This window comes from Teleopsis dalmanni, chromosome 2, assembly GCF_002237135.1.
Source record: "Teleopsis dalmanni isolate 2A chromosome 2, ASM223713v2, whole genome shotgun sequence".
In the NCBI taxonomy this organism is placed as follows: domain Eukaryota; kingdom Metazoa; phylum Arthropoda; class Insecta; order Diptera; family Diopsidae; genus Teleopsis; species Teleopsis dalmanni.
In genome coordinates, this window is record NC_051847.1 from 6,508,474 (window position 1) to 6,526,828 (window position 18,355).

At 28.8% G+C, this 18,355-nt stretch overlaps 1 protein-coding gene and 1 non-coding gene across 4 annotated transcripts in view; one reads left to right on the top strand and one right to left on the bottom strand.

The window, feature by feature from the left end:
* The first annotated feature begins 5,197 nt into the window (after positions 1-5,197).
* LOC119673874 (NAD kinase-like) overlaps positions 5,198-18,355 on the top strand; it is a 32,487-nt gene continuing 19,329 nt past the window's right edge. Inside the window, exon 1 of one of the 3 annotated variants that reach the window (XM_038084969.1) lies at positions 5,198-5,360. In XM_038084969.1, the coding sequence (XP_037940897.1) occupies positions 5,230-5,360 (131 nt within the window). In that variant the 5' untranslated portion in view covers positions 5,198-5,229. Of the gene's footprint in view, positions 5,361-10,054; positions 10,631-12,558; positions 12,796-18,355 lie in introns of those variants that run through there. The other 2 variants (XM_038084967.1, XM_038084971.1) reach the window with 2 other exon arrangements.
* Positions 7,959-8,051, bottom strand: Trnay-gua. Its single transcript has 2 exons — positions 8,015-8,051; positions 7,959-7,994 (listed from the first exon to the last, which is right to left on the bottom strand). It is a non-coding gene; the product is annotated as a tRNA-Tyr (tRNA).

Sequence of the window (18,355 nt, forward strand, 5' to 3'; positions counted from 1 at the left end):
AAGTGCCAAATTATGCTCTTTGTGCAGATATTCATGGAACAGCTTTGTATAAAGTCTGGTGGGAACACTAGTGCCGCGCAAATAAACAATACAAAAATTTTAATTCAAAACATAACAGCTGATTGAAATAAAATGTACGAGTAAAGACTCAGTTAGTCGGTATGTACCGTAAATACGAACGGAATAAACCAAGTGCAGTGTTACTCAAAGTTACTACGAGTAGCTCGTGGAACAGATCTACTGTGATCGTAATCATACTGTCAGTTGTAATTCAAACAATATAAATAATATCTTCTACTGATCTACTGATCTGACATTCTTTCAAATTAGCGACAATGTCAAGTTTATATATGTAGCAGATTGCAATAAGTTTAATATAATTAAATTTTTTATTATTTTTTAATCATTCAGACTTACCACTTCCTCCAATTATATGAATTATATAGGCAGCTTCAGTTATTCTTAGTCATAGATAATATTGCTTCAGATAAATGACTTATTGGTTGGAACACTAATAAATTAGATAGATAAAGGCTCATGTCTGTAGCAATTTTAAATATCTGGTTGATTGGCTGCCGTGGCTGATCGGTAGATACTCTTTCGCTTCACTCAATTATCAATTACTTGCCTTCCTAATCCCTCGTTAGAAAACCCTGTATACAAACATCCAGTTGATTTTGTGTGGATTTTAAATATGTAAAAGTTAAAACAATTTTATTATTGTTGAAATTTAAATGCTTTAAGTAAATTTTGAAAGATAGACAAGCAAAATTTTTGGTTAAATAATTTCTCCAAAAATTTTACTTCAATAAAAAAAAACATAGTAAGTAGCATTTTATTTTTAATAAAAACTGCGAAAAGTGCATTTTTTTTTATGATTTGCACATTTTATCAATTCAGACTTTTATTTTCATTGATCGATTAAAATTTTAATGACTGTGTATTTCTTTAGAATGTTGAAGTAGTTTACTAGCGCCTTTTTAGGTTACTGTCGTTTGCCTCGATTTGCCTCGATTTGCCAATTACGAAGTGTATTTACTGTTGTTAGTAACTAACTTTTGGCTAAATGCCGTAATTGCTACATATTTCAATAATTTAATAGTTGTAAGAGCTGTAATTGTTTGTCTACTTGTTAGTATCTAAACGCCCCAAATTGGTCAAATGCATTTATTAGAACTCAATTAAGTCACTAGCAAAGCAAACAGATCTCGTTTGTGTTCGATACCGAAAATGAATTTTAAAATATATAATATTTAATTATTATATTTTTAATACATATAACTAATGTGTGTGTGTGAACTTTACATTTATTTAATTCTTCTTCTTAAATATCCATAAAAATATTCTGATTGAATGAACCTTTGAAACAATTCATCTCCCACAATATCTCACCTCACACTATTCTCAAACAATCCGACTAATTTGTTTTATTCTAGTTAATTGAAAATATTTTAATTCTATAAAATTTTTATTACATATATGTTTAGTTTACCTAATTCATTATTATCGACCGATGAGATCTTTTATTTACACGAAAGCACAAAATAATTCTTCTATATATATATACATTGTGACCGAAAAGCTTTCGGAAATTCTCATTTAAAATTCGCGCGCTGTATATTTTCCGATATTTTAAGTTTATGTAGTTTGGCAGCACTGTCCTTAATTACTATGCCAAAAATGAGCGCGATCTGTCAGACAGTTCGTTTACGGCAGCTGTTGAAACCAGTTCACCTCAGTAGGGCGTTGCGAAAAAAACAATGGAAAAAAATATTGAACAAAGAGTTTGCATCAAATTTTGTGTTTCGAACGAAATTTCGTGTGCAGAATCGTTGCGAATGCTACAAAAGGCTTATGGGGAATCAGTTTTATCGAAAACTCAAGTTTATGAGTGGTACAAAGCCTTCCAGGACGGTCGTACGACCGTCGAAGACATTTCGCAACGCACTACTGAGGTGAACTGGTTTCAACAGCTGCCGTAAACGAACTGTCTGACAGATCGAGCTCATTTTTGGCATAGTAATTAAGGACAGTGCTGCCAAACTACATAAACTTAAAATATCGAAAAATATACAGCGCGCGAATTTTAAATGAGAATTTCCGAAAACTTTTCAGTCTTAATGTATATATAACCATGTGTCTGAATATTTGTGTTCACATATACATAATATATTGACGGATTTATTGGTATAATTTGGGTAAACAAAAGGAAAAGAATTAATGTATCCAGCTACTTATTTTAAATCTAAATAATATGAAGAAAAATGTTATTCTTCCGATACGCATCAGAAAAATTCAGATATATTTTTTATTAGTTCAAACTCTCCAGTTCTTGAAAAAAGTAACAAATCAAAAGGTAAATGCAGCGCTATTTAAAAATAAAACCTAATAATTTTGTATTATGTGTTAATCAGAACATATCTGAGGGGTCAATTATAACACAGCATTAGCAAAAACAGGGTACGTTAAAATATTTGCTTAATAGTGTTCTTTTATTCCTATGTCTTTAACAGCCATTAAACGCTTTTAACACTTCTTTAGACTCGCTTTACTCTGTTATAATCAGACAATATCGATATGTTATCATGATTTTTCTTTTGGTAGCATGTGGATCCTGAATTTATCGATTGACTTGAAAAGAGTTGGGGACAAGTTTTAGTTGAAATGGTTAACAACAAAATTACATTATATATATATTGAAATATATAACGTCTTTTGTGTATTTGATCAGTACGATTTTTGGCTCAGCTATTTCCTTATGACCCTATGCAATACCAAAGCATTTTAACCGAGCTTTCCATAAAACTGAGCACGTACATAACATGTGTACCTAAGTTTCTTTGCTTTAGGTGTGTTGCAACTCTATAGCTATCATTTTTCGCCAAACCCATCTAGTGAGCGTGTGTCTTTAAGAGACAGCATTCTGTTACTGCAGCAAGCATTTGAAAATGCTTGATTATTTCTGTCTGTGAAATATAAATAGACAATTGGGAAAGCAATTCATATATTTTCCAAACTTAGTAAGCGGATGTTAGTACTAACCTGTATAGTGAAATTCGAATAAGCAATGAGTCTTGTGAGAACATCTTAATATATAAAGACTATAACTAACAATACATAATGATAACAACATTCTTTAGCTAATTCTGCAGTTTTATATACAGTATAAATCATATGTAAAGGTTGAAAAAAAGTGGTGATGAGTTAGTATACAGAAGAACATTTAGTTTCAGTTTCCTAGCCTACGACAATGACCTGCTGAAGTCAAAGGTGTTTCCAACAGTTATATAGCTGCAGACTAATCTCTTCGTCGAGCAAGGTACAAGATGTGAGGCTCGAGTTCTAACCGAAAACTTATTGCAGCCAATATCGAACAAAATAAAGCACGCTTACGGGGATAACTTTACTTTATGCAGTAATACTTTGAAACAGTTTCCTAAAGCTACGATATAATCAAATCAGTCTAGATTATCTTACTTCCTGAGCTCCATCATGTATTGCAGTTGTAATATCTTTGCACATTTTGTATATATTACTATCAATAATAAGAGATCTGTTTATTAGATATGGTCTTTATATGGTCTTGATATCGTCTTATATTAACAATATCAAATAGTTGCCTTGTATAACTAAGTACATCTTTTTAGGCTTGTGTAATTAACATCAACTATTTATGAACTATAGATTCTTTGATTGTTAACAGAAAATTGACATTTAATAGTATCTCTTCCATTTGCGGGCACCTCTAAGTTTCTATTATAAACAAGATTGTGTTGCAATATATAAGCAATTCTTTTTTTATTTTGAACATAATTTGTTCAAGATTAAAATCGATTAATTAAGGATTTTGATCTATTATAACATGAGTACGATTATTAATTTTATGTAATAGAGGTTATTCTTATTTGAAGCACATCTGCTTTTAATTAACATCGTCAACATTGGCTGATGATTATTGAAATCATCACTTATCATCACTTATTATCAGATCTATGAATTTATACATTTTGCATATATACCTATGTAGTATTTAATAAAAAACATGTTTTTGCAATATAGCATCTTTAATGAATGTGTACAGATTTTATCAGTTCCTACAAGCTTCATAGTTCTTTGTATTCAACCAACTGCACTTATCATCCCACACTACCGTAACTGGATGTCAGATTCACCGGAGTCTGTGATGTGTTACTTCATACTTCAGTATTGATCGCAACTGATAGATGACCAGTCGTTGATGATTGTTGTTGATTTTCCACATTGTCGTAGCTAAAAAATCTAACTTAAATAATTAAAAAGCACGTCAGACGGCATCGCTGGAGTCTGCGATGCCGCCTATTCTTCACTACTGATCTCGACTGATAGGTGGCCGGCCACTGATGTTCATTATTGATTCCGTTCGGCACATAAGCGCCGCTGTAAATATTTCAGAGATACAAAATTTATTCAATGAACACCTCAAGTAAATAGTTAAAAACATTATCCAAAAGGTGAGGTACAAACATATAGCTAAGATTTATACAGAAAAGAAGAAGAGGCAGCAGAAATACATACTTTATGCCCGCGCGCTTATTCCGAAGTGAAAAAATGTAAATATTTTGCTGAATTTAGAATTTTTAATAAAAGCACTCGCTTTTTGAGTATACTAAATTCTATCCAAAAAGATACAGATACAAACGTACATACATATATCTACAACCTTTCATATATGTAAGCAATATTCAGCTACGTTTGTTGCTGTTGTTTTTGTTGCTTTTGTTGTTGTCAATGAACAATTCCGATATGAAATTCAAAAGTTTCATGCAACAAACGCATCAGTACAATTTGAACTTCAAAAGCGAGCAGTTGCGAAATAATTTTTTTTGAAAAAACTTGGATTTAATAAAAAGAAGATATTCGTTTTTTCGAATACAAAAAAAATTGAATCAAATTTCAATTAATTTTTTTGCACTAACAATTATAATTTTAAAAAAAATTCCTTAAAAAGGTGATTTTGGAAATAAATTCGGGCAAACGGCAAAAATAAATAAAATTATTTTATATACAACGGATATGTGATTAATAATAATACCGAATACCGAATACATAATATATCAATATTATTTTTGACAAAAATATTTATACATATAAACATATTGGACTCCAACTCCGATTAACGAGTTTCGAAAAACGTGTTTACTTATTTTAATTTCGGTTCCTGAACGAGTGTTTTGTGCTTAATTTTTGAATATGAAGGAAGAAGATTTGATATTGGCCCGCACAATGGTGGCAGAGTCGGAGCAGACTTCACCAGGAGCTTCTCCAGCACCTTTGAGGAAAACGCGAGTAGCTGATTTAATGGAAAAGCGTAATCAATTCCGGTGAGTTTAGTATTCTCTAAAGATCAGTATTTCATTTTTATAATTTAAAAAGTTTTTAAATGAAAATATTGAAAACTATTTTTACTTGAATGAATTGGAATACTAGAGAATATCTACTCGTATTATCTTGATCTCGATTTTTAATTTAAGTATTCAAATGTAATATATGTTACATACACTCGTATAATTAGAAATTCAGTGCAAAGGTTTGAACTCCTTCAATAGAAATTCGCTCTAATATTTTAAAATTACTTTCTCGGCCGTGTACTTATTATTATTAATGTTATTATTAATAAAAATTACTAATATTAATAATTAATAATAATTATTGTTATTTCTATTTCTATATACTGATAAAAAGCCATTTAAATTATCATGCTCAAGACTATTGCTATATCTAATAACATTCAATGAAAGCCAGATAGAGGATATGTATGCGTTTTCTGATAATCGCAAGACACTAGCCGATCATATTGGGTGAAATTTGATTTGTAACTCTACTGAATCTTTAGTTGTCAATGTTCTTTAATCACATTTTTTGACGGAAAACTTCAATCTCAGAATGGATATAGACAATTATAAGATCACTACTAGCTTATAAAGCAGAAATCCAGACGATGATGCTTAGATAAAGCCAGAAGAAAGGATCTTCGAATGAAGAATGCCAGCGTTCAAGACTTCAGCACTCATGAGGTTCAATGAAAAAAAGAAAATATATAGCTAACAATAAACTTCTACACTCTTGTAAAATGCTTAAAATCATAGTGACTGTATTAGTTTGATCCTGCAATCCAAATAGAAAACAATCAACCACAGCACACAATCATGAACAATAACTTTATAATGACCAGAACTAGAGGATGTGTCTTATGCTTAAGAATACTAGGATTAAGTTCTCAGTTATTGTTTACGTTAGAAATTAGAATAAAGAGGACTTGAGATATGTAGATGTTTGGATCTGGATAAATGGTTCTTTAAATAAATAATATCAGAAAAATGTGAATCGATAGATTTATTGAAGTCATTGCATCAGTGTAATTTTTTAAAGAAAAATATCTTTTAATTCCACAATTGAAGTAAAATAATTATTCTTTATAAAGAAATGAACATATTTTACATTTAAAGATAATCTTGTGCATAGAACATTTTGTTACGATATTCAAAATACTTTTTTAGAATAATATCCTGATATAAATACAACTATTACTTTGCGCTGGATAGTTCGAAAACAATTTCTATATCCGACTTCTTTATTAAAGTTAAAAATAAATCCTTTTATTAAAAAAGGTATTCTTAATGAATACCTGGACTAATATCACAAAAATGTAAACTTGTTTTTTCGGGAGTGTGATCCACTCAACACTATGGTACAGCTGAGAAACATGTACACTACCAACTGATATGGATAAAAAACTAAGATTTGAACAAAGCATCTTACGAACAAATTTTGATCCCACATAAGATAAAACTGGAGATGGAGATGTCATGAAAAAACGAAATTGAAAGGATAACAGGCACTGAAAACGATCTTCAATTTGTTAAATTCTAAAAACTAAACTAAATCCGATATGTGATAAGAATTAACAGTTCAATAATGGAAGTAAAAATTATAGGAGTATATTCATATAAACGATTTAGTTGAATTGAAATTGAGATTTAAAGAAGATGAATATTAGAATCTGCGAGTGAAACACGCGTGTAGATATAGAGTGGTCAAATGATACTCGTATAATCAAAGGATGATAAGAGGTTTATTTGGTTGTACCTGCTCAAGAAACACCTATATAATTTTTAATATGCATTCATATATAAGTTCTTATGTTATTTAATAAAATCAAATATATAATGATAATACTGATAATAATAATTGAAATGACATGAGATGATGATAAAATATCTTCCTTACTCTGTACTTCTCATCGAGATGCAGTTTGCGGATGATGGGATATATATATATATAATATCTACTTCAAAAGTATGACTTCCCCGATTCATATGATTTTTATTTACACCTATGACATAATTAACTGAATACTTATATTTGTTTTTCCTAAAAATAAACTTCATTGTGTTGTAAATTCGGAAAAAATTCATTCACGTGCCACTTTTTTGCATAAAAATCTATTTATTTTGTTTATTTTGTATATTTTTAGGATTTTCGATACTTCGTGAAAGATTCTTAAATTAACTCTAATTTCCTCTGTCCGCATATAAGTTTGCTTATAACGTATATAAATATTTAAATTATATACTTTTCATATTACGAAAATGAATTGACTTTATTGTGCAACTAAAGTCAATAAACAAATATATTATTTAATAATAAATGATGAACAAAAAAATTTATTGGAAAGAAGAAACAACAAAAATGTGCATTGACCGCTTTCTTGAAGCAAAGTAAAAATATTTTATTTATTAATTATCCGTTTTGTTAATCTTTTACTAGATTAACAAGATTATAATTAAGATATCGAATTTTTTAAAAAAAAATATTTTGTTACTTAAAATTAAATATTATAAATTAGTTATAAATTAAAAAATTGCCTATTTTTTATATTATTAATAAAAAAAATTGTTAACGAAAAATAAAAAAAAGTCTCCTTCGAGCCGGATTTGAACCAGCGACCTATGGATATCCGCATTAATTTGACATTCTACAGTCCACCGCTCTACCAACTGAGCTATCGAAGGCATGTAGACCTGGCTGTTAGAAAACGTAATTAAGGCACAAAGTGTAGATTACAACATATCACTATTTTGTGTATATTATACACAGTTTATTTATAATACTACCATATTCCAAAAAATTATATTGTATATACATTACTTAGCATATAGTATAAAAGGTGAAATATTACACCCATGGGACTTACAATAATAACACGACTTATAATAATAACACGAATAAATAATTTTGTAACAATTTTCAAAATATGAATAAAATTCTCTTAAATATAATCTTCCAAAAGGTTTATATTTCATTATAATTATATATTAATAACTTCATATTAGTGCAGTAATAATTGTGTCCGTAAATTTAATATTTATTTGGATTAATTTTGATAGTAAATGTTGGATGCAAACGCAAGACAAAAAACTATTGACTTCATTTTAGTTAAAATACTTGATATTTGTTTAAAAAACAAATATGAAATATTTTAATATTCTCTATTTTATATAAATATTCTATATTTTATATATTCTATAATCTAGTAATATAAAATATTAGTGTTTTTGTTTTATTTATTATTTTATTCAAATGAGTTCCAACAAGTGGATTTTGCAGGAGTTGCCAAGATGAATAGGAGGTAGAATCTATCAACCACTTACTGTGCCTCTGTCCAGGACTGCAGACAAGGTAACTTTAATGTCTTGGGGATCGCTTTTTCACTGGCTTGGAAGAGATAACGAAAACAAACTTATCGGATCTCCTCAACTTCATCTAGGAAACCAAATGGTTTAACAAGGATAAAAAAGGTTAGCAACTCGTCTCTCCCGACATAATTTTTTTAAGGGTATCACAATGCGCAATATATGCATGCGAGTGGAAGTGCTGATAACTGTCAATACGAGACTTCTGAACCTAACCCAAACCTATTGAAATGTGTACATGCAATAACAAAAAATCTACTGTGCTATTATGCAGCAGATTGATAAACAAACACAAAAATTTCACTAAGTGCGATCATATAACCGTGTACGAAAACGCATAAAACTACACACTTGATATATTTATATACTTAGGCCGTGTGCGAGTAAATAGATGGTAAAGTGAGAGAAATAGTACATTATATCGGTATGGCAGCGAATGTTGGTATTTGCAAGAATTTCGAGTAGGGTAAATTAGATAAAAATTAGGTAAATTAAGTGTTATCATTGTGAATATTTTATAAGATGTTTAATAAATAAATAAATTTGAAAACTTTAAACTAAAATTAATAAATAAGTGCAATAAATAAATGAATAAACATTTACATAAATGCAGTACAAAAAATCCCTAGGAAAATTCAATTTACTTTACCTCAATTTACTCGAACTCGCACACGGCCTTAGATGAATACCCCTATAAAGTTATTTTACGTTATATTAAATATATACATTTATTTATATGTATATATTTTTATGCGCATCTTCAGGATATTAGGTCTGTTCCACGAGCTACTTGTAGTAAAACTCAAGTAATGTATAAACTGAGAGCTTAATACGCTCTTTACACAGATTTTTATTGAACAGCTTTGTGTAAAATTTGGTGAGAACATCAGGATCGCGTAAATAAACAATACAAAAATTTAAATTCAATCCACACATTACACAAATTTTACTTAAAAAAAGTGTGAGTAAAGCTTGTGTAGCATTTTCAAATTTCGACAGGGATGTTACGCTCTCTCAGACGCTCTTATTTACTCGAAAATTTGGTGGAACGCATTTCTGTATACACAAAGTTACTCACAGTTACTACGAGTAGCTTGTGGAACAGATCTTTTGTATACAAAAGGGTAGAGCTGCAACGTAAACTGCACTTCTTTTTTGTATTCAAAAATGAATAGTGATAATGAAAGAAATTACATTTTTTGTTAAACAATAAAAACTTCTCGTTTTACAACACTGTTTTTGCATACAGCTGCTTTCAACACAGCTGTTTTTTGTGCGACTACACTTTGTACGTCTTTTGACAGTTCGTGTTTATTTATTGTAGACAGATGTAGTGCAATAGATCTCAGATAATTTCAAGCGAGTTAAATCAAAACAATTTCTGTGTATAACAGAAATTACAAAAATTCATTAGAGCACAATGAAAACGTAAAGTGATAATACGGATTTAAAAAGTCGCAAGGTTGAAGATTGGCAGAAAAATATTTTTTTCAATACAGCGCTTATTAAAAAAGTGAAAATTTGTTAAAACATTGCGAATGTGGTTGGAAGCGGAAATTGTTCAATTGATATTTATGTGGGCTACAGCTTAAACAGCAATTTGAATAGATATATTTCACGGGCAACGATATTTCGTTTATTTTTCTGAAGTTGAAATCTATAGCCATAATTATGAGCACCGCACAAGAAGGAGTGAAGAGAAATACGTCGCAAACAATCAATGGCTTGTACAGCACAGCGGCAATAGAGTGTACACCATCGCCTACAAATGCTGCAGCAGTAGCAGCAAAAGAACAACTGACTATCAACAGGCTTGGTTTAGGAGGCAATGCCTCCTCAGCACCTGGACCCAATGGCACTAATGGGTCACCTGATGTCGAGGCTATGCGCGAGTGGTGGTAAGTTTACTTGAACAATTAGCATGTGTCACAATAAAGAGGCCCATTTTAATCAACTTTTATTCAAGCATGTTTTGCATAATCTGAATCGTCTGTTTGGTGTACATTAAAAATATATGTCCCTATCACGAAGTGTTTAAATGTTTCAACAATAATTTTCTGTTGGCAGATTGTTAAACAGATTAGATAAACATATGAAATTTGACATATTAAATAATTTCAAACATAAATTAGTTGCTCTAATAATAAAGGTTTTACCTTTAATCATATGTTAATATATTTATTACAATTTATAGAAAATAAAAAAAACTGGTTTATATCAAATGGTAACAAAGCTAGGAGATAACATGCCAGTCTTATATCCAAGAATCCATTTAAATAAATGATCTTAACATACGTGAGGAAGCAATAATAAAAAGTTCAAAATGTCGGTGACATATTTTTAAATGTTTATAGGTGTTTTACCCCTTTTACACATGATAAATAAAGTATAAAAACTCAACTAAGCAAATCTACCTGTTTACACGATAGATTTACTTCTAAATATCTGAGTTTTGAACCTGAGTTTTGGGGACGCCATTTTGCATTAAAAGTAGTTGCTTGACTAATATAAGGAATAATAATAAACTACTTGAGCGAAAAAAGTATTTCATTTTACTCGTTGAAAGCTATTTGAAGCTATCATTTAAAGAATGATAGAGGATTTATTTGTAGATATTAAATTAGATCTGTTTGGATATGATATTTATTGTATAAAAGGATTTATTGTATACAAAACTGTTATTAACAGAGATTGCGTCTATCTTGATAGTTGAAGATAAAGTAATGTTGAAATTCCGATTGGCGATCTGCATTGTCATTCTGTTTATCTGATCACTCATAATATATTAAACACTACTTAAAAAAGTAGTTGAACGTCAAGTTTATTATAGTTTAAAAAGAAAAATCTTTTATATATTGTATAAGTAACTTCTAGTAACTTTACTAGTGTAACTTGTAAAACTATCATCTTTAAATCACCGGATAAATTAAATAAACACTTATGCATTTCTTTTCGAATAATCGTATAATGATAATTGAAGCCGAAAAGAACTAGTGATTATCACACACAAATACAAAATTGTTGAGATTATGTGGCAAACATATGCTAATAGGTGATATAAGCTCCAAGTCTTTCGTTTGTAAGGACGAAATACCGGTCATCATGCTTTTTTATAGCTAAAAGGATAATAATAGCATAAATAAATAAATATTAATACAAATAATTTAATTAATTTGTTATGACTGTTCAATAAGGAAGCTTTTGTGTCAATATAACTTTGATACTTAACAGAACTATTTAAGTAAACACAAGTCATGCCAACTTGGCATGTTGCAAAATTATCACAAAACTCACACATATATTATTAACTAATAAATTTGCTTGTAAACAATTTGATTTTAATGAAAAAACAAAAATGTTATCAACTCTTATCACTACGTGGTTCATTAATATATTTACTGATTTGTGTGACCACAAAAACACTCAACCAAGAACCTCTTTATAGATCGTGTTTTATTATTGATTTCATTTCACTTATTAAGTAAAATAATAAAACAAAAAAACGTTATAATTTTTAATTGTATTTGAAAATAATTCATTCTAGACAGAAATCGCATTCATGTCACACTTTAGTAGTCATCGGTAGTCAGCCTTCGCCGTCACCGTACCAGTCACAGCCACAGACAATATTATTGACGTCCACTCAATAATAACGACTATGCCGAAAAAGTGCTTAAATTGTTTCATAAAAATGTTCAATTTAATAAATAAAATAAAATAATTAATAGAAGATCGTTTTCTTCAAACTCAATAATGTTCTGAGACAGCGCAGTAAAAAATTTTATTAATGAATTAAAATTTCCTATTTTTATTTTTCGTGTTGTAAATTGTGAAACTAAGCATGGATCACGTTTTGATTGAGTTGCACTGCGTGGAGACCGCTTAGAGCGGGCCGTAAGTGTCTGCGAGCTGTCAATAATGCTGTTGACGTAGCCGCCAACAACGCTCTTCAATTAAAATATTAATTTGTATCTTATGATAAGTTGTTCAGTGTCGGCACTTGTAGTCTTACCACGATACAAAATTGTGACTTATATCTAAAATAGTTGCACCTTTTGAAATTGTAAGTTTATTTAATTTAATTTAATTTAATTTGCATTTACTATTTTATTTATTTTAAAAGCAAAAACTATTTTGTACACCTTCATTTATAAAATAAAGCTGTGACTTAAATCGTTAAATCGTTAATAATAATAAAACGTTCGTAAGCTACGTTAAGATACATCTGATCAGTGAAAGTGATATAGGCATAAATATATTATAGTGTTTATATATAAATATACCCTATGCATGACGTGCTTATATTACTATGATCTGAAACGTATTCTGCTAGCAATTGTATATATAGTCTTAATATTCCATTCCATTTCGCATCATACTCCCATTATGTATCCCGCCTTATTCAACATACCTTCTAATTTGTTCACTTTCAATTTTATCCTTAAAAATCTAAACATTCAAATAGTATATTGGGTCTTAACATATCTGTTATAATCGTGGTCCGCGTTATTGTACTCTCACTTTGTATTTTAATTGCTTCTGTTTTTAATCTATAATATTTTTTTCTTTAATACTTATGGAATGAAACTCAAAGAATAAATTTAGATTGTATTCTCCATATCCCAAGAAATTTTATAAACAAGAAAAAACTTGAAATAACACAAATAATTGGTGTTAAGTTAGAATACTTATTGGTTCATTTCTATTTATTCTATTCGCTCCCAATATTTTATACTTACAAATTACTCGTTTTAAGGCGCAAGCATTCACTCCTTACGAAGCTCAGTTATTTGATTTATTTTCAGATATTTATATTTACAAGATAGACAACAAGTACTTGTCAATAGTCGGTATGGTAGATTGAACAATAACCATAAGACAAACACATAATATAAGCAATCTAATCTATTCGGTTCGTGTTCTTTGGTAAAATCTAATTAGTGTTCTTTGGTAAAGGTACATAACCAATAAAGCACACTCCTACTCTCCAATATAACTTATATGTAGAGTAATCGAAATAGAAAATATTTCAGATAATAAAAATTGATCCAGTAATGAAGTTTATTTACTATGCGTAACTAAGACACAAGATTGTCGTGTGCTCGTTCACAGAATTCTTTGTTTTTTACCGAATCAGACATGCTGATGTTTTGGATTGTAGTGCTCTCGGCATTAAAACTTGTTACGGGCGTAACAAGTAACAAGATTGTTGCATAAGTTTTGTTATTAAATTTCATATCGTTGATTAATTTGTGGCATGTGCGCCACTTGTCCGTTGCCGTTTTAAGTCGTGATTTCATTTTTGAAAATTTAATAGATTTTCAATCATTTAAATAAATTAAATCTTGAATTTGTAAATAGATTCAAGATGCGCAGTAAGTTTGAATTTAGTTATATTTAATTTTATTCTTATGAATAAATATTTATCACATATATTTAAGAATATGTGATAGCGAACTATTAAATTATTAAGCATATAGAACTTACAATAATAGTTTAATAATTCAAAATTAAAACAAATAAATAAAATAAAAATTTGAAAATTCAAAATAGGTAGACATCCTACTTCAAAATATACTTCAAATACAAGAATTTTGTAAAAATAAGTCATAAAAAGTAGTAATTATTGGATTAATACGTGTAATAAAAAAGTTTCAAAAAGTATTTATTTAATCTTCAATGTTAAGTCCCATCTCCTTTAAATTATTCCTTTTTCATATTTATTTAAAAAATCAAACACTGTTCAGAACACTGCTGGAACTCCTCTTTTGGTATGGCCATGATCTCATCCATTGTTGAGAAACGATACCCTTAGATTATCTTTTTGAGTTTGTGAAATAAAAACAATCGTAGAGTATCCTATCTAAAGAATTGGGATCTTGCAACCTTACATTGTTGTTATGTTGAACTATAATCTGTGGATATGTAACTCATTTTAAAAACAAATCTTACTGCATTTCATTTCATATTCAAAGAGTCGATACGCATAACCCGTTTCTCAAATCCAATTCTCCAATCCAAACGACTATTAAAAAGGCACTTTGATTCCTAGCTCATCAGCCAAGATTAGATATATGACCAGTCTTAAAATTTGGTCATTCAGTAAACACCAGAAATATGCTATTTGTCAAAAAATATATGACGCCAGACTACAAAAGCTCTCAAAAACACAAGCTACTGACTTACCCAATAACTGTGAATATAATCGTATGTATATTTTAAGTAGTTAGAAAATATATAGTGAATTTCACTTAAACATACCATATATGCTTCATGTAAATATATTTAAAGGAATAAGGGATCCTATTTAGTGAGTACGAGTACTTAACTATATTTTTCAGTCCCTTGTGTTAAGTAAAATTAAATTAGATACTTTCTGAGTTAATGAAAATATTTTCGCCTAACATATTGCATATTAGATTACAACGATTTTGTAGTTACTTGGTAAGTGATTCGTTGAACAAGTATAACGGACAGGTGTAGTGTACCGAAACCTACATCAGCTGTTTTTTGGATTTGTTACCCCGCTGTCAGTGTACTGCTCTAACAAATATTTTGTTTATCTAAGGTCTTTTTTGAAATTCCAATCCAGTTCCAAGTGAGTTCTCAGCTGTTTGTGTGAATTTGAAAACGTTGTCGAGACATGAAAAGCTCTAAAGTATGGAGCGAACAAGTGAGTCTATCTGAAACCCATACAACCGAACCTCTATAGCCGCGTGCATGTCTCTGTGTGGGTTTATAGTAACTAGCGACGCTCGCCGTATACTTTTATTATTTATTTTCAAGAAACCGTTGAAGCTTGTACTTCAGTTGATATTCGACATTTGACGCTCGCAGAACGTTCGTTCGGGCCGTTCCGTTTCGTTCAAATTCAGTTGATTTATTTACTCCAACGCCAGCCTTTCGATTCGTTACATTAATTTTATTTTTATATTGGTTTATTTAAGTTTCGGTTTGTTTTACCATATATGATTTTAAAATATTTAAACAAATTTGTTTGTTGCTAATTTGTAAGTTAAAGGTTTTTTCTGTGTTTAAAATCGCATGATTGTGGTAGCACTGTGAGGTCGTTTTCAGCTCAAATTGGCGGTATTTTTAATAACATCAATTCAAGCGTTAAAATTTAAAAAAGTAATTAAATTAGACAAAAAATAAAATATTTAATAAAATTGTGTTTAGTGTTGGTTTTTGAAGTTTTTGAAGTTTTTGCTTAGAAAGTAGCTTTTTGTAAAATATTAAAAAAATATATAATTACTTTTAATGTATAAAATGTTGACTTTTGTACTGAATTATAAAATTTAAAACTTGTTTTCGAACAAAATAATATATTATTATATTATATTAATAAAAAAAATATTATTTTTATCTAATGCATTAAATATGCAAAGTTAAGTCTAATGTTTTTTTTTTTTAAATATGATTTTAAATAATTGTAATTCTAAAATATTTTAAATTCATGCTAAAATGCGATTTAAATCACATACAATTATTTGTTACATTTTTACATCATACATATACAATATATATATATACATATATATGTATAATCTATATGAAACTTAAAAAAGTTATTTAATAAATTGGCTTGAAAGTGTTTTTATCTATGATATGGTATAAGTTATATTTTAGGTATTTTTATCATTTATATACTAAAACAATATTATTCCGATTTAATACAATTTATATATAAACTATTTAAATATTTTAATTTGAAATTAGTAATTAATTTTTAATTGTAGCACTTAATAAAAAATTTTAATTGAATTTTACACTTAAAGTATTCAATTTTACCCTTTATAATTAAAATTTTACAAATTGCGATTAAAAATGCTTTAATTATAATGTTAGATATGCGTTTTTATATTAAGTTGTTATTTAATTTTTTACATCAACGAATAATTACCAGAGTAAGCTTATAAGTTATAGGTTGTTCTAACATCTCTCAGTAGTAATCAACTATTTATTCTTTCAATATCACTAAAACAGATTGATTAATATTTCTATTGAACGAGAGTAATTGCTATTGTAAGCATGGACAGTAAAGGTTATTCTAATATCTCTCAGAAGTAAGTAACTATCCACTTAACATCACGAAAAAACATAGATTAGCATTAGTTTTTTCATATCAAAAGGGCGTCTAATAATTATCTTTTTCTTTGAATGTGTCTAAATGTATCTAAATTTTTTATTCAAAATATATTGGCAATGATAACTAAATCTAGATTTTTTTTTAAATAAAAATTCATTATCATTGTTCTTTTTTTAAAAAATTTATTTTAATAGATAGGGTAGTACCTCTTGTATTTTAATGTTGTAACTCGATTTGACTGGATAAGAATAATATTTGCTTATATCCTTTAGCTGTTGCTCTCAATCATATTTCTATATTTCACACTATACTTACCTATCGCTGCTCACCTTTTTTTTCTAATGCTTTTTTGATTTTGTTTTTTTTCTTCTCAAGGACTGATGGATCTTCACATAGGATTAAAATAACATTAATGATTTTAATTTCAAAGAAAATTTATGTACTTTATCAAAACCTGAAGTGCATTAAAATTAATTAATTATGAGTAAGATTTGGTACCGCAAACTGTTATTACCTCCTACCCATATTTGAATTTTTTTTTAATTTTTGATAAATTAAATCAAATTCGAAGCAATCAATTTAATTTTCATAATCTTGATATTTACTTGCTTTCGTACATCGAAAGCAGGCTTATATATCTCTCCTTTTACTGACGACATTTACTCGCATTCATACTTGTGTTTACATACAGCTTTATATTACAATAAGAATAAAAACTGTAATAACAACAGCAATAGAATCAAAATACTTATATTTACATTTATAAATTCAAACATGTGTGATTCAATAAATTTGATATTTGCGATATTTACTCACATTCAGACATAAGCATGCATGCACTCATGCATTACAATAACAAAAGTAAAACAATAACAACAAGACTAATACCCACTAAAACAACATTTCCAGCATTTTTTATTTCTTATTTGTTGAGAAATTGGCTATAATAATAAATTAATAGCTCATTATAGGTTATAATAGGACTAACAGTCTTAAGCACTATTTAGCACAAGCATATTTCACTTCCTAGTGAACCAGATAATTACTTACATTCATACTTCGGCATACGTATACCCAGTAAACAACAATAGAGTGGAGAGAGGAATAAAGCAAAATTAAAAATAAAAACTTAATTACAGCTAAAATAAAATGATCCATTGGAACTGGGCCCGTAGTCAGAAAGTTATTTCGGAAGGCTTCTGGATACTTCACTCATATTATTAAATAGTCATGATATATTAAAAATGATTATAAATGTAGCCCTTTGTTCATTTCGGAAATGGCCCTGCAGCTACGTCACTGATTGGAACTTTTTCTATGTTAAAAATGGTTCACATTCTGAAAATAGAATATAACTTGGTTTTCTCTTTTTTGACTTAAAACTGGTACAATCTACAAACAAAATTCCAATGTCTCCTGTTTAATTCCACTGAACCATAAAATACTCGAAGCTCATATAAACCAAATTCTGCCGTTTTCTGTAATTTATTTATTTTTTAAAATATTTATGGTTCGCATTTAAATCACTTTCTCT